At 53.2% G+C, this 26,817-nt stretch overlaps 1 protein-coding gene across 1 annotated transcript in view; it reads left to right on the top strand.

Moving 5' to 3' along the window:
• Window positions 1–6,104: 6,104 nt before the first annotated feature.
• LOC105700436 (potassium channel subfamily T member 2) overlaps window positions 6,105–26,817 on the top strand; it is a 31,766-nt gene continuing 11,053 nt past the window's right edge. The window contains exons 1-7 of the mRNA XM_023434523.1: window positions 6,105–6,361; window positions 22,575–22,654; window positions 22,917–23,016; window positions 23,125–23,323; window positions 24,933–25,007; window positions 26,069–26,152; window positions 26,262–26,356. Coding sequence (XP_023290291.1) covers window positions 6,105–6,361; window positions 22,575–22,654; window positions 22,917–23,016; window positions 23,125–23,323; window positions 24,933–25,007; window positions 26,069–26,152; window positions 26,262–26,356 — 890 coding nt within the window. The remainder of the gene's footprint in view (window positions 6,362–22,574; window positions 22,655–22,916; window positions 23,017–23,124; window positions 23,324–24,932; window positions 25,008–26,068; window positions 26,153–26,261; window positions 26,357–26,817) is intronic.

The following is a 26,817-nucleotide window of genomic DNA, read 5'->3' as shown; positions in this document are numbered from 1 at the left end:
TCCTCTGATGCACCGGCTGGCCTAATTGCGTTGAGCGTAATTCAGTCCGCCCATCGACTAGCTCTATATCTTGGTGCTATCTCGGTACTCCCAGGGGAGCCCCGCAATGTCGGGGCGACATCCTGCGAAGTCCTTTGTTCTTCGGCCTCCCGTGGGAAAGGGGGATTTGCGTGATCCTGCATGCGGGATTGCAGACCCCCCGCAAATATCGGCCCGATAAGACCGATACTCGCGGTATCCTCCCACGGGGGATCGGGAGAAAAAAAAAAAAGGGGAAAAAAATCGGGAAAATTATTTCCAGGTGAGAGAGGTTTTGTCCTTGCCTCGAGGACCTTATATTTTACATTATTTAGTCATTTTCATTCGGGTGGTTAAATTATTCTTGCAAATCGAGAACCCGTGCCTGACCTGCGCAACCTGCTTCCCGAGTCGAAGGTGGGTGCGCTCCTTTCCCGAGGTGTATCCTTCGAGGTGTATTCTTCGAGGCACATTCTTCAACGTATACCCTTAGACTCGCGTGCCACTCGCCCGATAACTTATCAGCAACACGACGGACCAAGAGGAGGACCCGAGGAAAAATGGCGCCGAGGAGGGAAAATAACTCCGAGAACCGACCCGGAGGAAGGATAGATTGACGCGGCGGCCATCGACGCTTCTCCTGGAAGGATTCTAATCCCGACATCTCAAGGACTCCAGGACCACCTCCGGGATCCGCCTCCTCCCGAGGGACCATTCCTCCCCCACGACCATTAGTCAATTATCTACTCGAGATAGGGATATTCGGATATTTTCTAAGATTTATACAGGAGGCCCCGAAAGGGGGATATTTTGGAAAACCGGGATATCTCCGACCTATAAGGAAGATCCTGAAGGAAGACCACTCCGTATCCATTATTCAAGGTACCATCTGTAGTTGCTCTGTGCGATGTGCGTTGACCCCCCTCCCGCAATTCGGGGGACGCCTCGACCCCTCGCGTGGACGAAATACGAATTGTCGATTTACCTTTTATTCCCCTTCCCACCCCCTATTTTTTTTTATCACCGTATATACTCCATTATCCAGGGGAAAAAGTGGGAACAGGCGACACGTTAAATCCCTGCGCCTCGGCGGACAAGGTAAAGAGACAGATTCCCAGAGTCCGGATTAACTTTCGCCCCCCACTTTGTTAGTTATTGTTGCCCGTTAATTAAAGTTAGCTCGCCGCGGTGGGAGTTCGGCTTCTCTGGGTGAAGTTTGAAAATCTATTAAACGTCCACCGGAGATGAGGAGGAATGCAATCGCGACAAACCAGCGGTCTCGTGCCGCCGCGTTGTCAAGAATCCCTCGTTGATTATCATCCTCTTTTTGTGTAATCCTTTTTTCTTTTTTTTTCTTTTTCCTCCCTCATTTTTCACCTCTATCCGACATTTCCGAATGCAGTTTTTCACCCCGGGCAGGTGGCCGCGTGACATCCGAGAGGTGTTCGATAATTGCCGGGAATTATCGGAGCCCTTTCCCTCGGGGAGGAAAAATTTCCGCCGATCGAGGCGATAACCGGACGCTCCGATTTCGGTGACCCGCGAACCCGAAATTAGTCCTCTGTCCTGGGAATAATTCTCCGGTTTCCCGGGGACTATCAGATTCCTCCGGGTTCTCCAATTCCCCGGTCGATCTCGAGAACTCGAGCCTGACCTGGATCGACGTCGGCGCTCCTTTGAAACTTTCATCTACGCTCTTTTTCGCTCCTTTCCGAGGAAAACATCCCCTTATAGCGACGAATGGATCTCACCCTGCGTCTCGAATTTTTCTATCACGGTTCCCACCCCCCCTCCCCCCTTCGCGAATTTTGTTCAATTTTTAAACCAGAGGAGGTGCGTCCACGCGAGCGCGCTCGAGAGGTCTGCCCTGGTCGATACTGGGGATCGATAATTCCCCGATAAGGAGACCAAGAGAGTCATACAGGACGTAGGAGTTATCAGAAGTCTCCTAGGTGGGAATTATCCTTTCTCAGGAGGGAGGGACAGGAAAAAGGGACCCCCGTTAATCGTTGCACGATGTGTCGCACCCCAATGTCGGCTTCCCAGCCCCTTTGTCGCATGTTGTCTCGAGTGTCATCGCACGTGGAGGGCGGGAGAGGTACCTTGTAATTTTGATTGAAATGGAGAAAGAAAGAAAGGAAGGAAAAGAATTGGAGGAAATTCCCCAAGAGATGCGATTACTAAGAATCCGTCGCATCCCGGGGGAGGGTCCGCTCGCGAGGTATTCTTTTTCCCTTTTTTTGGAGTTATCGGGGGTTGCCGATGAAAAGAGAATAGGACAAAAGAAAGAAAATTCCCCGACTAGCCGGCAATTAGCGAAGTGCCCTCCCGGGGAGTTGGAGTTCCCCAGTTGTCGGAGCACGTCCCATAATGAAAACTTACCCCGTGACAGGGCCGGGAAATTCAGCGAGCCCTCTCACCCCCGGAGTCCTAAGCGCCCCGATACGACTTCGGAATCCAATCTGTCGAGGAACTCGGGAAGTGTCGGGAACACCGGCGTAATTAACTCATCGAGCTCGCCGCTAGAGGCGCCTCCAACATGGGCCAATTTGCTCAGGGACTAAAGATCGGGGAGTCTTTTCGCGCCCTTAGGGGGAGGGCGCGAAAAAGCGCCGCCACCCCCGGGACACCCACCCTCGGTTAAAGACGAAGTTCACGAGCCGGAGGCAGGTGACTTGTCTAGGAGAAGGGAAACGCGTTATCGGGTATCAATTTCTGGGAGGGTCTGCGATGGGCTCCGATTTTCACCGCCTATTTTCGCCGTTTCCACGGAAGGGTGGAGACCTGGGGTCAGTAGGTCAGCTCGAATACCGGGGGCCGAAATAATGCCGGATCGACTGTCGCCGAGGAGACGATACGAGTAATTGACATCAACCACCGGGGTGGGTTTTTCGCCCGGCGAGCGACGTGACAGGTGTCCTCGAGCTTTCACCCGTTTCCACTTTTTCCCATTTTCATATTTTCATATTCTCGCATTTTTGCCGGTTTTTCTTTTAATCCCTCCCCCGGTGCTTATCCTGCCACCCGGATTGGAGGAAAAAATGGAGGCCAAAGTGAGATCACGATCCTCGGCGCCGAGGTTTCTCCCTTTTCTTTCCCTTCCTCCGGGGCATGAACAGGCGCGCTTTCTCTCTCTTCCTCTCGCGGGGGTGTTTCCGTTTCTCACACTTTCGCAGGGGAAGTCGTAAACCATCATAGGGCAGTTCGTCGGAGTGGCTCGTATAGTTCGGCATAAACGAAAGGTTAGAGTTCGTCCAGAGGGTGGAAAACCACCGGGATAAATCCGATAAACCCGATCGATCCTTTCGAGATCCGAGGGGGAGCTCTCTCTCGCTGGAGGTCTTTAAAAATTCGCCCCTCCACCTGGCATCTCCTTTCCACCCTCTTTTACCGCGAAACTTCCTTTCTTCTCATACCTCCCCCACCGAGATATCGTAACAATTCTTGGGTGAATCGGTTATCTCCTTAATAACGATCTGGCGAAAATCCGGAATCGAAGACCAGGAAAGGGGGGGGGTGGGATTTGCAGAGGAATCGCAGGGGTTTTGCCGGGGAAAAAATCGTATCCAGGAGGGCGGGCGGAATATCGGGAAACGATCGGGCTTACCGGCGACTGCAAGTCCACGGGCATGTATCGTAATGCACCCCGGACAATGATGGCCGGATTATTACAGGAAACATGAACGGGGTGGCCGAAAATTGGGGGGAGAATCACAACTACAGCGGGGCCGCATTCACGTCGCATTAATCTCGCGAGAAGGGGATGCTCGGGAAGAGATACTCCCCCGACGCGAGACAGGGTGGGAGGGGGACGTTAATCCCCCAGAAAGGGATGAAGTCGGGAGATTTGCCTTTTCTTTCAAAGAAGTCAGACCAGCTTGCCCTGGAAGCGAGATCCGCGACGCGACTCGAGAGGGATGCTCGCTCCCGTTAAATGCACTCCCTTCATCCCCGAGATTAGGGGAAGGTTCAGGATAAGGATGGGCCTACGGAGAACGATTCGATGCGACCGATCGAGGCGTCGAGATGACATATCCGCATAATTTACGGGAAATTTCGGAAATTCCAACTCTATCGCGCGTTTAACCGGCGCGGTAGAAGATCCAATCGAGGCGATCGGCCGCCATGTTGGATCGGCGGGAACCTCACAAATGCTCGATAATTCAATCGAGCACTTCGCCCGACCCGAGGCTTTCCAATTTTCTATTAATCAGGGCGAGCCGAGCGTTTATTAATTAAACGTTAATTCGAGCCTCGATGACGACGGGCCTAGGGATTGTTTCCGACGTCGATTATATCATCGCTAGGCAGAAGGGTCGATTTTTTTATCTCCCCTTTCCATGGATTCTGCCAAATCTGTCTCGGTCGAGTTTCCTCCCCCCCGGATTTCTACGGCCCCGACAGGTCCTTTCGAGAGTTATTCCAAGATGGGTTTAGAGGCGGGTCGGAGGAATTTTCCTTTTTATTCATCGCGTGGGTTCAAGGGATCGCCTTCTGGGTAGGAACGTGCAATCTCGCCGATGCCCTCTCTCCCTCCCCCCTCGCAATTCGGATCTGCCCCTCGTAATCCCCTGGCCCCTGGATAGTTTTGATATTTCGCCGAAACAACCCTCGTAAAAACACGGCGAGATATTTTTTTACAACCCGCCCCCGGGGGCCGGGAGAGTGAAAAAAGAAGAGAAAGAGCCCCCGGAAAGTTGGAAACCCCTTTGCGAGGAGAAGAGCGCCCGGGGTTACACCCCCCGAAAAAAGGGCGAAAAAGGGGTGGCCGAGATTAGCGTTAAGCAACACCGAGGGGGGGTAATTCCGGGAATAATTTCTTTCTGGGTCGAAGAAGGCTCGGAATCCTACGTGGAGGTTTTCGTTTACGCAAAATACCTGGACACTATTCTTTTTTTTTTTTCCAGCAATTTTTCACGCCGGAGGGAGTATCTAGGTCCTCTATGGGGGATAGGCAGGGGGCAGGGGGATTTTCTCCCGTGAGATTGGGTGGCAACATCGTTAGCCGGTCGAATCCTCCATTTTTGTCCCTTAATTGCGAACGCTCCGGAGGAGCTTTATCCTGGGCAGGATTCGGCCCGGTTATTAATCCGAACTCCGATGGACGGAAATAGACGGTCCCCCGCGAAGAGGGTCTCTCGAGCCTGGCTATCGTTTCCCATGCTCTGTCCCATGAGTTGCCCATTGTGGGCGGAATGCGAATTTCCGCCGACTCCGAAAGGACGGGGATGGATTATGGGGAAAGTGGCAGTGGTGTCTCGTTGTTTTGTCCCGGCAGAATCGCCTTGTGTGTCCTTGTCGGAGCTGTCCGAAACATGCCGTTTTGCTGCCACGCTGTGTGCTACGTTTTCTTCGTCGCGGGGTCTTCTACGTTTCTTGGTGCGATGTCAGCTGTGCTGCACCCTGCGCTGTCGCTGTGCAGTCTGCAGCGCCAACAGTTGCGCTGCTTATGACACCGACAGCTGTCTGCAGCACTGTCTGCGTTGCTGACATCCCTACCCTCGCGTGCCCTGCAGCTCTATCCGCTGTTAACCCCATTGCACCGACTGCGCTATCACTGTGCTGCACTTTGCTCCGCTTGTCGCGCCGCGCCCCCGGAACGCCATCCGCGAGGAACCACTCCGGAATTTTCCTCGACTTCCCGAAACTTTCGAGATTGACTAACGCGGATGCACGAAAATGCACGGATCTCTCGAGACGGGGAATTGCATCCCCGTGAAACCCGAGGCTGCTGCGAAAGCAATCGAAACTCGGGGTCCTTCGTGCACGTGGTCAGGTCCCGGGAACGAATCCAAGGGAAATTTTAATCAGACCACTCGATATATCGCATGCTCGGAGTTACGAAATCGAGAAAATTGCGAGGGGTCGCCTCGTAGAGGAAGCGCGGGTAATGGGATTTCCCTCGGGAGTTCGCCGGTGCACCCGCTTGCATCCCCGTGCACGCTGCACGCGCACCTGTCGCTTCTGCGCACCTGCTGGGCCCCATAGAGGGCCCGTAGATGGCCCATACGGTCGATAAGGCCCGCCCTGGGGGCCCCAGGACTGATCGAGACTGATCGGATGTGGGCCCCCGCCCTGGGACAGAGATGTCGGTCTTCTTCTTCCGGCTGCACAACCTGCGCCGCCAGGCGGAGGAGGCTCGCAAGAAGAGGGGCAGGAGGGGCACCGGACAGGGCCCAGGGGGGCAGCGAGGGACCAATTGCGCCGGGGACCAATCGCAGCCCACAGCTGGATCCATGAGAACCACTTGCCACAAAGTGCACAGGGGGCCCAGCAAGCTCTTCGAGCGGACCCCGCTTCAGCCTAGCGATTCTCTCGATGAGATTGCCTTTCGCATACCGAGGTAAGGTCCAAAGCACGCCCCGCCTCTCTGCGCATCCAAATAGCTGTTAAAAAACTGCCGGACTCATTTTTACACCCCCCCATGATACTCGAGGTCTTTCGAGATAAGGTCGAGGCTTCCGGTCGAAAGGAGTGGCGATTCTTCGGCCACTTTCGATTAATGCCGCACCCCAGGAGGGAGGAAGACCAGTGAGAGATTACGGGCGCTAATCGGTTACCCTTTTATCGAGGGTGGGTCGAAAAAGCGCCGGATTAATTTCCAGGCTTCATGGGGAATCGTTGTTATCGGGCTGTCGCGAGTTCGCGATAGTCGGGAAGGGGTTTCGCCCATTTTTCGGCGCGACTTGATTAACGGGGCCGCCTCCTCGCGTGGGAGGAAGTCGGGTGAGAAATGACGGGGCGGGACGATTACTTTTATCGGGGTGTCATTAATTCCGCACCCCGGCGCCTCCTTGGGGTGGGTTTCCGGCTGGGGGTGGTTAGTTAGGTCTCCGGGGCGGTCTCTCGGGCGCTCCTTGCGCGGGGCTAATGAGGCGGCCGGGCCACGGCGCTCGGACTCCACTGGACGGCGCAGCTCTTGCGCCCCTAATTGGGGCACTCCGTTTACACCGATGAGATTAATAGCCCCCTCGAATTTCGCGGTTTCTTTGCCAGGCACGTGATACCTCCATGCCGTGTCACGCCTAGATCTCGTCAGACTCCGAGCGAGGCTCCATTTTTTAGCCCCTCTTTTCTAATTTCTCCGTCACGTCTCACCCTTGAGGGGGGCGAGGTATCCGAGCTCCATTTTTCGACGCTTTTAATTTCTCCCTCGAGCGGCGCCGCTTGCAATAACTCGGCGGTATAAATTAAAGATGAAGCGGACGCGACCCCCGTAGGCATCCCTTAACGCGTTGGGTTTAAATCCCCGAAAACGCCCCCGGAAGCTGGACCGGTGTCGATCTCGGGGGTGGTAATCGAAAGTTATGGCTAGAAGGGTGCCGGCCCTCGAGGAACTCAACCCTGCCCTGTCGTTTGTCTTGGTCGAGTCGAGTTCCTAGGAAGAGGTCCTGGTCGAGATTCGGAAAGCCGCGGACACCCCACCCCCGGTCCATCCCTCTTCGTTCCGCGATCATCCCTCTAGGCGAGGGGCTCGTTTTATCAAAATGTACGCGAGAGGAGGAACCGGCAGCAATTCCGGCCCTTTAACGTCGATTCGCCCCATAAGAAGCCCGGAGAACCACCCTCTCCCCTTTCACAACCACCCCCACCATAGGGGGTGGATCGGCTCAGGTGAATACACCTGTCGGAGGCTGCGATATGACATCGCCCCCGTCTCCCCTTGAGGGTGACAAGACGTATTCGCCCCTATGACCCACCCCCAGGGCATCTCCTTTTTCGTTTGACCCTCGTTAAGGGAATCGCCTCGTTTATCAAGGGGGAGAACTTTGACTTTTTCCACTTTCAAGTTCGCCCCCTCCTCCGGAACCTACCCCGAGGTGGTCCGCCTCCCCTTTTTCTTATTAACCCCCTTAATCAATCGCTCTAATTGCGGGGATTTCGGGCGAGGCCGGGAAAATTCCGTCGCGTTTTCCCGTCTTCTTTTCATGTAAGACGGAAAAAGGGATGGATAGGAGGCGAGGCAAAAAGACCCCCTTGGAGGTTCCCTCCCGGAGGGATGGAGGCCATTAAGGAATTGCCCCTGTTTACCCTGCGGCGCGTCCAAAGGTGGCGTCTCTTTTTAGTCCTTGGGGAGGTGGGCCCCTCCCAGGGGTGGAGGGCGCAGGTGGACGAAGGTGGACAGGCAAACATGCCTTCCTGCACCCCCAGTGCCCCCTTGCAGGGGTTCTCCTTCGTCGAGTCGTCCATGAGGTGCTGCCACCCCTCGAGCGCCGTGGGCTCCCTGCGAACTAAGAAACATCCCTTGCTACCCTGGGGGGTTGGAATTGCGTTTAGCTGTCTGTAATTCCGGCTTGAAGGGGGAAAAAAGGGGGAGGGGGTCCAGGGAATCGTCGGGCTAATGCAGCGGAAGTGGCCTCGAACGTTGTTAGGGTTAATCGCATCGGGCCCCGCCCCCGATCAAATTACCCCACCCCCCCCTTCCCCTCCTCCTCGAGTTTAGTTTGTCGCGGAACGTTAAAATCGTTACCACTTGCGAAAATGCCACCTGCGAAATTGGCACTTGCGAAAATGGCGGAGATCGCATCGAAAGGAAAATTTCGACCCCCCCGAGGCACCCTCGACGGAGGATGTTTTTTAATTTCTTCTTTTTTCCTTTTCGGCGATTCTGGACCGTTCTCCGATTATTCCGCAAAATTCAAAAATTCGAAACCGTTGCACGTGTCGCGTCAAAATATTTGGACACTCTCGGGGGGGGATGGAAATTTTCCCCCTGGGTTTATTTTTACGAAATTATCCCCGGAGTGTTTTTCGAGCAGCGCATTTTCGGGATCGGGGGGTGGCGGGGGCCGAAATCCATTTTTCGCACAAATGAACGCGCGTTCCTCGAGGGTGGAATTCCTTGCGGGGAACGATCTTCCTTTCTTTCCTTCTTTTTTTCTCTTTTTTTTGTCATACCCATTTACCGCTCCCCTGTTGCAATTATCCCGGCCTATTGTTGGGCAGAGCTACTTTCGGAAAAACGGGGCGAAAAACACCCCGGCCGAAATAATCGGTCTCCGGCGGGGAACACGAGGCACATCGATTTTGCGAGATGCAGTGCCGGGTTTTTTTTATATTTTTTTTTATCTCACTCTCTACGCGTCTGTATGTTCTTTTTATTCTTTCCTTTTAATGGAGTTCGATAAGGCGCAAGCACCGCGAAAATACGGTGCTTATGGCAAAATCGATCTCTTCGGGCCGTTTACGAGGGACGTTCCCACCCTTGGTTAAGTGCTATCGATCGTTTAGAAGTGAAGCTATCGATCGCCGGTAACGAATCATCGTTTTGCCCTCGTAGACCAAGGGCGGAAAGTGTCGGCAATGTGGCTTCTGGAAATGCTCTCGCCTATGAAGAATTCCCACCCCCAGGGGTGATTATTAATTGCTGCGATTTAATTTCCGGGAGGGGACAGGGGCACGTTATCACCGCTGGCGTCGCCGGTCTTGATAACGCGAGGTCGTGAGAGGCAGAGCTCGAAGTTCGCCCATTATCGAATCGGTCCCGAACGAACGCTTACCCACTTTGCGGGGGTGGACGGCGCAACAACCGGGAAGGGTGCAATCCCCACTACAAAGTGGTGGGTCTTGTAGTGGAGCGAACCCTTGACTCGCTATCGAGGTCAGAGGGGCCTCTCCGAGGAAGTTCCGGTCGTCTGGCGACGTCCTTTGGCCGATAAGGGCCGGTACTTCGGGGAAGATATCGAGCGACGTAAAGTGCAACCTTAAAAAAAGTGAAGGGTTGATAAGGCGCACCGGAAGGAGGGAATATCGAGGCGAGGACAGTTTTAACCACAGGAGTCCGACGGAGGCGCATGGCCTTTCCTCGTCTACATTATCGGAAGATACCGCCACCCTTAACGAATTAGTAAAAAATTAGATTTTAAAAAATACCGAAATTTAGGGTTAAGTCGCCCGAGATCATAGGGTACCACTCTCCAGGTGCCTATTATCGGCGTCGTGGAGGCGCAAAATGTGATCTTAAAAAAACCCCGAAGGGGAGGGTTGACACCTCGCGGTCCGGAAGTGGGGGTGTGGAAGGGAGGGGGCGGCTCTGGTGACCATGAGAGTCCGATGGGGGCGCCGGGACTCCGGTCTCCCGGTGTCCATTATCAGCGGAGTCGGCGTCCCGACGCCTCGCGGCGCTCCTCGCGGAGGCGCGCGCGACTCGGTCGGAGTTTGCGCGGCCGAGGGGCGGTGCGCGGCTCGGCGGCGAGCCGAGTCCTCGTTAAGGCTGAGCCCGCTAGTCGGCGCTGAGCCAGGTCGCGAGGAGCCCCTCGCGTGGTCTGAACTCGAGGGACGAGAGGCGAGTCGACGCGGCGACGTCGCGAGCCGCCGCGAGCCGGCCGACCGCCGAGCCGCCGACCGTCGAGCGGCTCGCTGGGAGAGGCGACCGCCAGCCGACCGCCAGTCGACCGTCGAGTGGCTCGCCGAGCGGCTCGATCGGCGGACCGCCGAACGGACCGTTCAGCAGACCGCTAAGCGACCGTCGAGCAGATCAGCTGACGGAACGGTGACGTCGTGCCGAGTGATCGCGGTATATAAGCGGTATACGATCGAACGGTCGACTCGAGTACCGCGTCGATTACCAGTGGCTCGACGAGCACCGGACAGCAGACCGCCGAGCGGTTCGCGACGCGGAACGGTCGAGTGACCGCGAGTAGATATATAAGCAGTTCCCCGGTCGAACGGTCGAATATCGGACACTACGAGTGGGTCGTCCAGTATATTAGACATCGGACCGTCGAGCGGCGTCGCCTTGTTCCTCGGAGCGGCTCTTTCACCGGTCGAGCCGACCAACCGGTCGAGGTCGGTCCGCGTGACGGACCGTCGCGCTATGACGTCGGCCTTTTCCAAGAGGAAGTGCCGCTGCCCTCTCGGCCGCCGTCGCCGGCTCGAGTCGAGCCGGTCGCCGGTCCGGCCGAGCGGCGACCTCTTCAGCCGGTCCGTCCAGCTCGCGACCTCGAGCCCTGAGGAGAGGTCGGACCTCGTCGACCCCGCGGCCTGGAACCCCAAAGGGCTCGCAAGGACCTCTCGGAAGTAGCTGCAGAAACGGCCGAGCCGAGGACCGGCGCGCACCGACTCGCGACCTCACCCCAAGTTTCGCCGCTTGTCCTCGACCTCGTCCTCGTAGGAGTCACCTCTTTCGGGCCTCGACGGAACCTCCACGTCGTCGACGTCGCCCATCCGGTCCCACGGACATAACCTAGAGAGGGAACTGAGGTCGGAACCTCGATCCTCAGCAACCTACCTCGATACCAATGAACGCTGGTTGGCGGGTCCAAGAACGTAGAATATTTTTAATTACCAAGTATATCACTCGAGATTAATATCGAGGCGTCGTCTTAGCTAAGGTTTAAGGATACTCAAGGGCCCAATGGGCTGGCACCAAGCCCGAGTCGAGGGACGCAAACGAGCGGTCCAATCAGAGCCTCGCGGTCCAATGTTAGTGGCTTAGATGTCTCGAAGGAGGGGATAGTCCCGAGACCGTTGTATTTTTTACCGAGATTTATCCGAGAGCCCCGCGGATGCGAGGGAGAGCCCCCCCGTCGGAGGTAGAGGAAGAGGACTCACTTGGAGGTGAATCGAAATAATCTCCAGGAGGGTTACCATGGCATCTTCCAGTAGATACAGCAGCTACAATTGTCTCACCAGCTGGGACAGCTACGACAGGATACCGAGGTACTTGAGACGCTTCTTTGAACCTTTCATCAAATGAAATTAATGAAAGAACGAGAGAGCCGTCTTAATAATTACGCCGTGCCTGACTACTCGTCGACCCGATCCACTTGCGCGGCACTTACTGGTGCGACGCGACGCATCTTAGAATGTTTAATCAATTGAAAGACGGAAATGAAAAAAAAATATATATATGTAAATTCACGCAACTATTCGTCGAGCCGCTCCACTTGCGCGGCACTTACTGGTGCGACGCGACGCATCTTAGAATGTTTAATCAATTGAAAGACGGAAATTAAAAAAATATTCATTCACTCGACCACTGGGTCCTGTCCGGCAACTCGTCGACCAGCTCCACTTGCGCGACACATATCGTCGTTTTACAAGTGATAACGACTTCGGTTGATAAAAGGGTCAATAATGCCCTCTCAGAACCTTTAATCAATTGAAAGACAGAAATGAGAAAAAATATATATATATGTAAATTCACGCAACTATTCGTCGAGCCGCTCCACTTGCGCGGCGCCCAGTAGTGCGATTCGACGCCTAGCACGGCGGTCCGCGGTAAAATGAATTTCCGCAAATTCCCTCGCGCGTCCGGTTTTTAATTCCGATTCAATCTCGCGGCTTTGAGGAAGGCTGGGGTGGAGGGAATTGTTGCGGGACTTTTGACGGGGGAATTATTCGGGTTAGTTGACCAGTCCCACTTTGCGGGGGGTACGCAGTAAACCACGGCACGACTCGACGTACGCCCGGTATGACGCACGTGCGGTTTCAAAGCGGTCGAAGAAAAGCACATTCATCGATTCGCGTTAACGAGCGCGTTCTAGGTGGGTGGCGGGGGGGTGGTGTCGTTCAATCGGTTATGGGGTACGCTTTCGGGCCGATATTACGACGTTTATTCCCGCTTTCGGCCGCGGGGAATCGCGCTTTCCCGGTCATGGTATCAACTCGACCCGATTGAACACTCCGAGGTACGTCGGGTGCAATTCCGAGTCGATTCTTACGTGTCAATCGATAGTCGCGAGGGCCGCGTGACATCGAGGAGCGACACGCGACTAGGACGGTCCCCTCTGTTTGCGGACCTCACTCGTTACGAGGGGGATATTTCCCGGCGAGACTCCCCGAAATTCATTGACAGGTCTTCGGTAGACACTCGAACCGCCATTAGGAAACTCGGAGGCCTCTCTTCCTCCCCGAGATTACGGGAACTCGACGTTAACTTTGCGGAAATTCGGGGGGACAAGCAGTCGGGACTGATTAGGCGAGGGGGAGGATTCGATGAACCGGGCACAGGTGAGGGGCGGAAGGAGGAACTCGTCATTTATATCCCTCTCCTATCAATACGGTGTACCGTCTTGCGGCATTTAATGCCTTTCAGATGAGTAATCCTTGGGGAATTTTTTCAATTCCATTTTACAGGTAATCCTATCGTGAAGGGGTTCCTTCGTGACGCGGGGAGAATCAAAGAACAATTAGATTCGGCACCTGGATAAAAATTCAAGGCACCGACGAGCGACGAAATGATCGAATCGCCTCTCCTCCCGGCCCCTGAAAATCCCCGAATTCTTCGCTACTTAATAAATCCGCGATTATTAATCCTTCCACATTTTCACGGGAGACTTCGCGGATCCTGTTTTCCCAGGTAATCCTACCGTGGAAGGGTTCCTCCGGGTCAGCCGTGATTCGGGTAGAATCGAAGGACACCGAGATGCGACATCGCGGCCCGATCGTAACTCGATAGAAAGTCAGGGCGACAAGAAGTCGAGATAGAGTAGATAGAGCCGATGGGTCAGACAGGGCGGATAAGATCGAGGGGGGCCGATGGAGCAACGACCCCGAACCTTTCCCGGTACGTAGGTGTACCGAGGGTACCACCACTCGAGATATCGAGGTGCTCGGCCCCCGAGTGCTTGCACTTCCGTCCGGTGGAGTAGCCCGTCGAAATTCCTTGTTTTTCCTGCACCTCCTCGAGGGCGGCCCCGCGTAATTGTAATTGGATCATGTCGCGAGACGACCCAGTAACTCCCATCGACCCTTGCAATTTTTTCTCCCCCCCCTTTCCCCTCGGTCCCCCACTTTTTCGCGACTCGAAGAAAGGCCCCCGATAAAAATAAAGCCCGGGAACGACGGCTCCATTGTGATAAAACGGGGAAAGGCCGGAGGGCGCGAAATTGGGGTTAATTAGACGACCGAAGAGGCCAGGACCCGATTGATTGGCGTTCTACTCCTCGCTTTAGTCGCGATCCTGTCCACCCTTCGCCCATGAGGAAATCCATACCCGATCGAGCATCGATTTGCCCCTAGGAAACCGACCGAGATGTCGAGGACTTTGTCCAGGAAGCTTTTCAGAACGTTTAATTCGGATATCCGCCCGTCAGTTCGGGGTCGATCGAGTTTATCAGGACATCGCATGCACGATTTCATCTCCCCCTTATCTCTGGGCGTCGTCCCGTGGCCCAGGAACGTCAAACGCCCCCTTGGGGTTATTAATTGATACCGGAACATTAATCCACCCCGGTATTGACGATTCTATTATAATTTGGCCGTGATTGTGGGTTCGGTGTGAAGTCGGAGTGGCTCGAGGTCGTAATAGACACGATGGACTATTTATGGAGCGTACATAGACTCTAGGCAGACCATATATGAGGTATAAATAGACCCCGTGCATTATGGATGCGCGGGGGAGATAGAGGTCGGCTCTGTAATGACGTTTACGTTTTACCTTTCCCTGATTCTCCAAATTTCACTGCCCTTCGGCACCATGGGGAATGCCATCCCGTATGGCCTCTAGATTATAGATGGGAGATGTCTCCCCTCGAGGTTGACGCCTCTTCAGCTCTCCTCGCTCCGGGTGGAACGAGCTCTTCCTCGAAAATTCCCCTTAAAGGTTCCCCCTCTGTCTCTCGAATATCCAATCGGGACTCCCTCGAGTCGGGAAAAAACCGGAAGTCGAGGGCCAACCCCTCGTTCGACCTTCGTTTGTGCAGCGCTAATCGAAACGTCCCCTTATGTCGCGCCTCTTCGCGGGGGGTCGTCGCGTCGCTACGTCCACGTGGCCGGATTTCATGTTAGATGTTATTTCCCGTATGAAAATCTCGTGAAATTCATGAAATTCACGAAATTCACTATCGCATCCCCTACAGACGGACGTATCGGGCTCATTTCTCGTAGGAAATCGGGGAAAACTTGGGCGTTCTATTTTATATTTCCCGTCATTGATTCCAAAATGGCGGCTCGCTTCGCAGATAGCTTTCCTCGGTCCGGCCAGAAGACGATCCTTTAATTAGGCCGATCAACGTCAGGCTCGAAAGTTAACCCCACTAACGTGCCCTCGATCGACTAAACGCGGTTAACCCCTGGTAAATAATTCGAGCAGGGATAATCCCGTTGGCAAAGTCGAGAGTCGTCCACGGATAGACTGAACTCGTCTCTGGATGGGATCGGATAAAAAATTCGGAAAAGTTTATTAACCGACTTTTAATCGATTCGATCGGTAGAGCTAATCGTTGGATGGATCTTGCAGGTCGGTTAAAAAAATGTGGAAAGACTCGTTAATCGACTTTTAATTATGTTAATCGGTGGAGCTCACCCTTGGACGAAGCCTATGCATTGATTAGAAATTCTGAGAAATTTATTGCTGGTTTATTAGCCGATCAATCAGTCGTTTCGGAGGTCGAATCGACACGCACTCTTATCAGTGCCGAATGAGAGGCTTGGTTTCGTAATGAGCATATCCATTCCGTGATATGGATCTCATTCCCTGATATGGGTTACGTCGCGTATCACTCTTATCACGGGGTGGGCATGTTTCGCTCTGAAACATGAAGCCCATCGACGGGGCCCCTGATAAGACTGATAAAGCGCTACCACCTGATGGCATTTCCGAAAATCTCTCGCGTGTGTTTAATTTTTTTTCTTCGTGGCTCATGGAATACGCAAAACGCGTGTATTAGGTACGCAATCCGGATTAATTCCAAGTGTTTATCGAGCGTGGCGGAATCTCGCATTCGACACGGGGTCTCGTTCCCTGACATTTCGGGACAATGTCCATTCTAGACAATGACGTGTACTCCTGGGTCCCGTGGGAGTTCGCTCCGTTCCCGGTCCCTGAAATGGAATGAACGATGCCCGGTTACCCGCCCCGGGTTTGCTTACGCACAATTAGGCCGTCACATAGGGACTCCCCTGAATGCCAACTTAAAAAATCAATCGAGGAAAAAAGAAGATCCTTTCAGGAGGTGTACCAGTCTCTTTTCTGTATTCCCATTGTCTAGGTTATGTTCACGAGGTCTCCTCATTTATCTCCCGGTAATGTACGATACTCCTGTAGATCGAGGCGCCCCATCTCAGGGAGCCCTCCGGCAGGTTAAACATCCCTTATCGCCGGGCCCTTGACCGCCCCCTCCCTTGAACGATGGCGAGGAAATCCCTTTATGATCGCAATTCCTCGGCGATTCCTCGGCGACCCCAGGACCTCTCCAGGGGCGGACCGGCCGAAGAAGTATCCCGGTCTCGCCTCGAGAGAGTTATTCGAGTTTTACCGAGGACGTGACTCCCACGATCGAAGGACAGCTCCCCGGGGAAATAAGTTCGGCCATTTCGGGTGGTCCCGCCGTTTTCTAGCCCCCCCGTACCCCCGGCGAAACTCCAGCCGTCCAGGAATTTCGTCACATCTCCTAAACCGAGATTTTTCCAGCGTCCTTTCCGCTCCACCGGGAATTTTTATTTATTTATTTTCTCACCTCTCTTCCTTCAATTAAAATCCGCTTTGCCGGTTAATCCAGGATTATGCATCCCGGGGAAATCCTCTCGATTTGGACCGTGGGAAACGGCCGTTCGCGCTATTTGTTTACTTTTTTCATTTATTTATTTATTTATCGCCCGACAGTTTTGATAATCGAAGCCAATCAAAGTGGAGCCCCCCTCGAATATGCATGCTGTGTTTTTCTCCCCTTTGTCCCCCCTCCCATTTCCGTCGCGACTGGTATGCTAATTTCGGCTAAACGAGGGAAAATCGGACTCCTGTGATCCCGAGATTTTCCATGAAGGTGCGCTGGTGATAAGGGGGGCTCTTTTGGAGTCGAGTCTCTCTTCGGGGAGGGGAAGAGGGGATCTGGAAAATCGGGAGAGAGGATCCCTCCTTTTTCCGAAATTACCTCCCCTTATCCTAGGATAAGGGAAGTCGGGGCTTGATCCTGTCCGGCGTCTGAAATCGTCATCTTTTATGGAACGCCTTTCTTTCCCTCGACGGTCCTTTCCATATTGAAATCTCCTCCATTTTCTTTTTTATTATTTTTTCCCCATCCCCCCTAGTGACCAGTCCTTAGGTCGGGAATATCTTAATATTATTACCGAGTTATGGGAACGGGGTAGAAATCCATTTTTATTTATGGAACCTCGGGGATGGGTCCTCTCTCTCTCTTTCTATCTCTCTTCCGGTTACGTGTTATTACATAAATGTCGCACGCAAATATTAAGGCCGACGCCCAGTTACTTATGCACACCCCCGACGATCAAACGAGACGAGGGCGGTGCACGCGATGTCACGCAGTTTTTAAACATGCACGCACGCTCTCCCCTGGCCCATAGGAACGCTCCTCCCTCTCTTTTTCTCTCTCCCCTCGATTTTTTTTTCTTTCTCCCCCTTTTTTTCTGCTGCAATCATCGTAGATGTGACGGTGCCGATAAGGCGGAGCTATTTCCGTAATTGGGTCTGCAGAGAAGCGTCGCCATGGCGGGTCTGTCGGCCCTTCTTCCTCCATTATCACGGCGCAAGACTTCAACTGATAAGCCTCTTCGACGTCGCGTTTCTGGATCCAATGGACACGGTCACTGATAAATCCGGTATAAAATGCGAAAGCGTCATTTGAGAAACCTCGTGCGAGTAATCGCCGGTACTGTTAATTGGGCCGAAAGTGGAGGAAACTCTGATAACCGGTGATAAGAATCGAGATGCAGTCGCGCTTCGTGATAAGGTTCGCGTAAGGTCCGCGACTCGGGTTTAATGCAGCCTTTGGTGGACAAGTGTAGGGGAAAGAAATTGCATTATCGGGGGATAATTGATGCGGGAAATGAAAAAAAGTGAATTAAAATACCGAGAGGGGGGGGATTTCGATTCCGTGACTCACCTGGGCGTAATCGCGGGAGCCGCGATAAAGGCCGAATTAAAAATTCACCGGGCATGACAGCGGGGAGCTTGCGCTATATCCCATGCTTGGTAATTGCAGGCTAATTGCTGTACAGTTACGTTGCCGTTAATCGGCCCGATAGCGGCGCAGAACTCCGATTCCGTGACCTGAGTATCGGCACGCGGTTTTCCGCATGCGGGGGCAAAACTGGGGAAAATTCTGCGAACCCTTATTGCGCGATGCGCTGATAAGTTTGTGTATAGGAAAATCCTCGGGGATTCCGGTAATTATCCAATGGGGTTCCTTATCAGTAAAAATCGAGGGGAATTATTTAATAGAGTTCTTTATCGGTGAAAGTCGACGGGGATTACCGAATGTACTGCTTTATCAGTGATGTCCAATCGATCGCGATCGGGTCGACCCGTCGCCGTCGTTCTTGGACTCATTGACCGATTCGACAGCTCGAGTTCATAATTCATAACCCGCGACGTAAGCAACGACCCTATGCGGATCGTTCCCCGAATCTCCAGTCAATAACCCATTTACGATCCGCGTGTGAACCGCGTGTCTCGATGCGGCTCGCCGCAGCGATCGATCCGGCGCGGAACGCGATTCCGTTTCGCCCTGGACAATCCCGCCTTGTCAAGGGAACGGTGACATTGAAACCCCAGATATCCCAGATTACACGTTAACCCGGCTGAATAATTATTCCCGAATTTTTCTACGTATTTTGTAAAAGGGGATGGATTTTTTTTTACACGGCTACCTTTTCAGGGATTTTATTTTCTGACCGGGTGTAGCGACAGGGGACCTTTAATTACTGATTAAATATCGATGGACGGAGTTTCTTCAGACGACTGGTGATTGGCCACGGAATACCTCGGGCTTGGGACTAATTTTCGGGGTATTGGGCAATTACGATAATCGAAGTGCCTTTCTACGTGAGATGGGCTTGCGCAAGGGTCTCTTGCGTGACGCAGGCATTGACCGTCGAACCATTCGCTAAATGAGTTCATTTGCCTTCTGGAGAGAGAGCCGATCCCGATTGCACCGAGGCTGGTATCGACGCCGATCGATACTGATCGGGGAGCAATTGGGGGGAGACCATATCGGCGGCCCCCGTAAGCAGATTAAAGAATTCGGGAATACTGACGAATAACTTTTCTTTTTCATTTCGCCAATATATACCTAAATTTCGCCAATTTATTTCTACGCACGAAACGAGCCATATATTAATCGATTACATATATACTCCGGCACGGTTGATCACTTTTAATCACAAATTATTTAGCCGTGCAAATGTGCCCGAAACACAAAAATCGTAAAAAGTGGGCGGAGTAATACGAATAACGATGGAGTAATAAATAAAAAAAAGGGAATAATCGCCCAATGACTATTATTTATTATTCCATCATTATCGTGTTACGTATACCCGATGAACCAGTCTCGTCGACGCGGGACCGATTAACTTCTTGCGAGTCTCTATCAACCCCATCAAGGGGGTTAATCGGTCTTGTTAGACATGGGGTTCACCCTAGACAGGCTCGGGGGCAGGGGGGAGGAGGAGGACCTCGTGATTGGTACAAGTGTCCCTCGCACTTGTCGTGTCCTCGATCTCTCCTTGCCTTTAACGACTCAGGGGTAATCTAGCAAATCACCCCTTTCTCGAGGAGACACCGCGAATGGGGTGTTTCGACCCCCATAAAGGGGTCGTTCCTCCCCTCGACTTTCGGCGGCCCTGCGGACTGAAGCCGGATTCTCGAATCTGAATAATCCTGTCTTTTTATTATGTTTTTTATCTACATAAAGGGCGGTTTCGATCGACCATTGAAGAGGGGGGTACCATTGGCTAACATCCCCCCGCTTCATCAGCTGATCCGCGACCGGATTCCATCCGCTCTTCGCGGGGGGGAAGTTGCCCCATATTGGACATCTCGTTTCTCTGTTTGCCCACCGCGCTATCGGACGAGATGCAGCCCCCCGATTCCGCAAGACCATTTGCAAAGGAAACGTACCGAGTGCCTCGAGGAGAGGGGAAGCAAAAAAAGCGAAACGTATGAAACGTAAAAACAAACTCTATAGAAGACCCTGGGGCGTCGGGAATATAATTATTTCGCCCAGAACAGCATTTTCCGCCGGTTTTAACGCTCCCTCCTGTAATTCAACTCTCTTTATCTCCAGTTGTTACCTATTAGTCATTTTGCTGGTTACTCCCTGTTAAATGATAAAAAGTTTCACCGCCGGGGGAGTGTCGTCCCGTTGACGGCCTGGGAAACCAGAAACGCCGCGAAGTACACGAGACAGGGATTTACGCAAACCCTGAGAAATACATTTGGCCCTCCCGTGAGACGTGCCGCCATTTTGCGACCCTTTGTCCTCCGGTTGAAATTCAAGTTTGGCCATAAAAGCTCCATCGATCAGAAAGTGCGCCGGACGGGAGAGGACAAAGTTTATCCCGGCTATCGTCACGATCTGTCCGATGGATTTGGGGAAGGGGGAGGGATAAGGAGGGAGGTTGCCCTAGATTCCGATATTTCCACCTTTGGCTACTCTTTCGGGCCGGACTTTCCGACCTGGTAGGACAGAATGGCTCGAGTTACCCCGAGCCGCGCCTGTCCAATCACATTTGGCGCGCCCACTCTACGCGTTATGACTTTTTATAATTAACAAGGTGTTTTAAGGTGATTAACGTCGCAGGGGGCGACGTCTAGCCGTGCGGAGTCCTCGTTGTCGCGCCATCTTGGCGCCGTGGGGGTGGAAAGTCCTGGAGAAACGTCGAGGCCGGGTGCAGCACTTCCGCGTCGGTCGCGTCACCTAGTGGTCCCAAAGAATCGCCTGTACACGCGAGAGGAGGCTCCCTAGCGAAAAACTCATTAAGAAGACTTTTGTAGAGCGCCTCGTAACGAGCATCTTTTGTCTGGGCGAAATTTCGCCAGCTCGCGCGGTTCGCGAGTTACGGGCGAGCGCCGCCCTGAGGGATGAAGCCTGCGGCTTGGAGGCGCTCGCCTTTTTTCATTAGCAAGTCGTGAAACACGCGAGCTGGGGAAAACTTCCTGGGACGAGAAAGTTCCTCCCCAGGAGGTGGCCTGATATCGCAGGGGGATGAGTTTCCGCGGGAGGGGCGGTTTCGGGTGGGAAATCTCATTTTCGAAAAGGCGCATTACGCGGTCGAACGACGCTCCTCGTAAGGGGGATGTTTACGCCACCTTGCGTCGCTCGCGAATTTCCCGAGAAATGCGAGGGGGGGCGAGTTGCCCGCTGAGGGGCGATTTGCACCCCCAGAAACGTATCCCCGGTGGAATGAAAATTTTTCTCCCCCCGAATCGCCGACCTCGTATAAGGATTTACGGACTCTCCGGGCATCCCCTCAAAGGACTCGGGGGCGTTCCACCCCCGAGTCGTGCGACTACAAAGCGACATTGTAATTCTCGTTCTCACGCGTCGCCATGACACCCCGAGACACCCCAAATTCGGAGTACACACGTCCGACGAAATCCAGGAAATCCTCCGACCCCTCGTCCTTCCGCCCCCTTAATAAATCAATATAAAGTACTATGGAACGCCTAAGACGATTAAACCCATCGAATGCCGCGTTTAAATTAATGCCGGGATTAATCGATCAAAATAAAGGGACCTTACAGCTCGTATACTCATACCAGCGAAGTTTTGAAATTCAGGTTATCCTTCGAGCTCCTCCACATCTCTGAGAAACGTCCGTAGGAAAATTCCTAAAAATGGTTAAATCCATCATACGCTCGGTTTACGATAAATTTAATCGAAAAGCATGTCGGGGGTTAAGGTTCCCCCTATGGGGGTTGCAGGGAGCGGACCAAGGAGGACATTCGTTCTTCTCTCTCGGCGTTGACGTACACCTGGTGTAATGGACGAGCAACCCCCTCGGCACGCACGGCCCTTACCCGGCATGTGGGTCGTACACAACTAGTTCGCGAACTAGAAACGATCGCATACGATGGACTACCCGTCGGGCCAGTGACGTCACGCGACTCTATTCCTGGACACGCCACGCAGGGTGCGGCTAAAGATAGAAGTCAGAAAGGGCGGTCCCTCAATGGAGTCGGGGGTCCTCGCCCCCGCCGATCGGCGCCGATCGCCATCGATGGCCCATTGATCTCTCGACTCGACTCGGATTTCTTTTCCCCGTTGCTCGCTGCCGTGACTCCGATTTCCTCGGCCGAAGGAAGGGAGTGCCACCCTGGAAAAATGAAAATGCGTATTCTCATTACTTTTCCCCAATTTCTTGTTGCACCTATTTTTACAGCTGCAACCGTCGATTGGTCATCTTTGATAGTGGGTTAGTCGTTTCTATTCGGATATCAATGTTTATGGATTTTCTTTATTAGATGAAAAAGAACGTCGGGGATGGCAAGGACTCTTGGCGATAAGGGGAACGGGGCTCGAGATAGCCGAGCGGGTCTCACCCTCTCGGTGGAGGCGCGAGAATTCCGCCCCCGCGGAGGCCCCGAGGCTTCCGGGAAATTATTACTTATCTCGAGGAAATCGGCCCCAGGGTGTCGGAGCTCCCTGGGAAAAACTCCCGGGACACCTCGGCCTCATTCCGGGGGGCATTCCTATGCGCCCCCGGGGTCGGGGGTGCACAAGGCGACGCGCATCCGATGCAAATGTCACGACTTGCTGCGCCCCCGGTGCGCCCCTTTAAGCGAGCCGAGCCGAGTCGAACGATTTTACGAGAGGAATTCCATTACCAGGCGCCCGATGTGTAACCCAGGGATTTCGTTTCCTTTCCAGAGTCCGCGTCGAGTACTACGTCAACGAGAACACGTTCAAGGAGCGACTGCAGCTCTACTTCATCAAGAACCAGCGCTCGAGTGAGTTGATTACCCCTTTTGATACGCTAGACCTCGCGGGATTCGCTGCCCGTCGTGGCCTAAACGTAGTTAAATATCGAAACGGAGGGCTGTCATACTTGGAATTGGACTTTTCCGTCGCAAAATCCGGAAACGACGGAAAATCCCGCGCGCTGGCGATATCTCGGGCGGCCGGCCACGTGGCGCCCCGCGAAACGTCAAAAACAGCTGACGCGCCAACGGCCCGAAGGACTGACGCGGGATCTGCGCCCCTCGGTTTCAGGTTTAAGGATACGACTCGCCAACCTCTTCTTCAAGCTGCTGACATGCTTTCTGTACATATTCAGAGTGGTCACGGACAGCGACCCCACGTTCGCGGCATGGTGAGCCGATTTTTCGCAATTATACGTTGAGTGTACAACAGGGTAGTAATGGCGATTTCTTTTTCTTATTTTTTTTTTTTTTAATTTAAATGTCGACTTTCTTTACAGCTACGGTTGCACGCCAGGGAACAAAACGGAGTTCCTGGCATCGCAGAATCTTACAGAGGAGGAGTTCCAGGAGCACCCGACCATCAATTGGGACGCCATCCTGTGGGTGAGGAGACCCCTGGAGCTATGGGTGGTCCAGGTGATCCTGGCTATGGTGTCCCTGACGGAAGCCCTGCTCCTGGCGTACCTTGGATACAAGGTATCGGGATCGTGGAGGCTCCCTATTTCCCGTAAAGAAAATTCCCACTTCCGGGCTGGCATATATCCCGATACTCTTTCTCTGTCTCTCGCTTAGCTCCTGCACTCTGCTACTGGAATGAACCGTCAATTAATCTCTAATTTAAATTAATTCCCGGCGGTCTCGAGATTTCGCACTTCGATCTCGGTCGGCAATTAAATGCGGCTTTTAGGCGCCATCCGACGCCGGAAATTGCGCCGTTTAACCGGAACAAAAGGGCCGTCGTCGATCCGACGCCATGATAGGGCTCGACTTCGCGGGGGAGATTTATCGTTCGACTTGTCAGATCCTAACTGGTTTGTAACTAGCACCCTATGTGCCAGGATAAGGATCTGTCACGGTGCCAGGCCTCAAGAGCGCACGCCACCGCTGTCAAATTCAGGGACAAACCGGAAGCTGTTAACAAAACCATTAAAAAGCCTCCCCCCTGCCAGAAGAAAAATCACCTCCTCCGTAACATTAATTCCCGACGAATATTATATCACACTACCTTATCAGGGCGCAGCATCCGCCAGGCTGAACTTCGCAGAGGGATGAAACGGAGCAGCCACTTAGGTGGATTAATTTTTTCATCCATCTCCCCCACCCGGTGGTTAATTCGCCCCCGTGCAATTTCGATTAAACGTCCGGATTAGCCAGTAAAAGTCTGGGGGGGAGGAGGAGGAAAAAAAAATTCCCGTGGGTGGTCGCGGGGATCGATCCCTCACCATCGCGGCGTATCGGGCGCGGATGCTCAAGAGAATGACAGGGCGAAGGAAAAGCGAATAAAGTCACGACATCCTCTCTCAGGGCGGAAGTGAAATTGATCCCTTTATCGAGGGTGCACAGGCGGGACCTCGCGGTATTTTTTACACGATTTTTAGAGGGCGCGTTTACGCCCTGGGAATTTTAGAGGGCGCCGTGCAAACGCGGGCGGTACGTCTTCTGGGGAAAAGTGTCACACCGTCTGCATCGGGGATGACACCGGAAGCGGGAGGGCCGGAGGGGGGTCCCGATGGGACCGAAGAGTTCGTCAAACTGGGGAAATTAGTTCGCCTCTCGAGGTCTCGCGAATCTGGGCCAACCCCGAAGTCGCGGCCCTCGTCTTCGTCGCGGCATCTGCATGCGGTAAAACGTCGGCGACGCCGTAAACCGGAAGCTTCGGAATTAGTTTTCGGCTCGACCCCGTATGGAGATGTGCCCCCTCGTATGCTCTATGCACCCGGGATGCGTGTTCCGCCCCGCTGCTCCAATTAACCCGGCGTTAAAGTCCCCCGCAAGTGTTGCGCGTTAATTCCCCAGGGCAGGTTAACGAGAGGGACGCGTCGCGGGTTTGCGTCCCCTCAGGCTCGATTATTTAATTCCCGGATTTCGTGTCCCCGGGAACCGGAAGTGTGGAGTCTCGAGACCTGCTCCAAATCGCGGATGGATTTACGCCCGGAAGCCTGCTCGGCATGGCCGCGCCGTTGCTCGGCGTTGCTCGGCGTTAATCGCCGTTGCTTCACGTTGCTCGACGTTACTCGGCCATGCTCGAGCACGCCTATAAGTACTCCGCTTCGGTCATGTCGAGCTGTCCTCCCCATGTCCACAGGGCAACGTCTGGCAGCAGCTTCTGTCCTTCCACTTCATCCTCGAGCTGGTCAACACGATCCCCTTCACGATCACGGTGAGTACTCGAACTCCCTCGAAACGACTCACTGAACTATACGTACCGAAATATCGTAAACGGGGTTTGCAATGAATAATCGATCGAGTAAACAACCTATATTTGCATAACTGATGACTGTACGTCCATGGGCTAACTTCACGGAGAAATCAGTCGACCGCTCTTGAGGCTTCGGAAACGCTTCTATGGTTTTCACAATTAATTTTCGAGGCTTACTTAATTCATCTTGGAAATTAAAAAGAAAATATAAATAGTAGAAGAGCAAGGTAGGTACGAGTGTTTAAGGTGGTCGGGGATGAACTCTGAGAGGAATCAGCTGATCGCTCTTGAGGGTCCAGCGTTTCTATGGTGAATAATTAATTTCCTATTCAGCTTAGTCGGTGTTCCGGAGTTTTGCTTAATTTTTCTTGAATAATTCTTTGGGTGTCAATGTCAGAGCTAGGGTACTTCATTATTTCTGCTTATTAATTTCTGCCCAAGTGGGGGGAAAAGAACGTGGGAGTGGAGTTTCTCATCCGGGTGGAAGGGCACTCGGAACCAGGTTGGCTCCTCTCCCTCGAGGATTAACCTTCATCCGGGAATGAACAGTGAACGTAACGTCGTTACTGGAGTCGGTATTGCGCTTTGTAATTTAATTAGCCCGACGTCATTAGTTTTGCGTCACCCGGAGCAAGACCCAGAGGGGGTCCCTGCAAGTGGCAGGGGCGCGACAACGCTTTGTCGCCGAATCGGTGCCCTTTGTAACCCTTTCTCTGTTAACTAATCGCCCCTAGTACCGTTGACAAGTAGGATTGCTGGTCAATTAGAGAGCCCCACGAGCCGAGTTTCCCTAGAAAACGGTCCTAAACCAGGAAAATCCCCCGAAAATTCCACCTCTCATCAGGAGGCCTCATCAAGAATTCCCGAAGAAGCCTCGAAGAGAGGTCTTCGGATTTCTATTAGAAACACCTTATCGTGGGATCTCCTCCCCGAGGGGGAATTAATTCTCGATCCGAGATAACGAATTCAAAGGGGGTGGTAACGAGGAGGCTGATTAAAATCCTAAAATCTCGGAATTCCAGCTGCTCTACCCACCCATGAGGAACCTCTTCATCCCGGTCTTCTTGAACTGCTGGCTGGCGAAGCACTCCCTGGAGAACATGTTCGTAAGTACCGATCCGTATCAATTTATATCAATTAATATATCAACTGGTAATGGAAGTTCCACAGTGGGGAGAGATATCGGAGGGAATATTGGCGGATCTCTAATTTCAGAACGACTTGCACAGGGCGATGCAAAGATCGCAGTCGGCCCTGAGCCAACAGCTGATGATCCTCAGCGCGACGTTACTGTGCCTTGTCTTCACCAGGTGAGTCTATTCTCTTGATAGCATATCGATTCTTCATTTTATTCAACCCTTTAATTCCGTGCCTCGAAGGAGAGGCTCGTGCCGGGAGTTCCTCGAGGAATCTAATTCCTCTTCGCCGGCGATTAAGAAACGAAGAACCGAGGAAATCCAATGATCGACCTCTCGAAGTCACGTTAAATAAATACCAGCCAGGGATTCCATTTGACGTGGCGTCCATTTATTCAGGAGGTCGATTAATCCGCCGACATAGGGCTCGTCAGGGAGCTCCTCGAGGGAGTCTTCCTGGGAAAGAGAAGCCCTCCTCGAGGACAAGGCAGTTCTTTCCTCGAAGGAAGTCCTCTTTCATTTATTCAGGGACCTCATCGTCCGCCAGGCGATCGACCTTTCGACTCGATCGGATCAGAACGAGCCAGTTCCAATTTCGTCGAACCCTTTCGAGCCACCCCGTCGATTGTTCCTCA

Source organism: Orussus abietinus, unplaced genomic scaffold (genome assembly GCF_000612105.2).
Source record: "Orussus abietinus isolate OABI.00-Male unplaced genomic scaffold, Oabi_2.0 scaffold2, whole genome shotgun sequence".
NCBI classification, from domain to species: Eukaryota; Metazoa; Arthropoda; class Insecta; order Hymenoptera; family Orussidae; genus Orussus; species Orussus abietinus.
The sequence above is the reverse complement of the archived record's forward strand: the minus strand, read 5'-3'. Positions and strand labels throughout refer to the sequence as shown.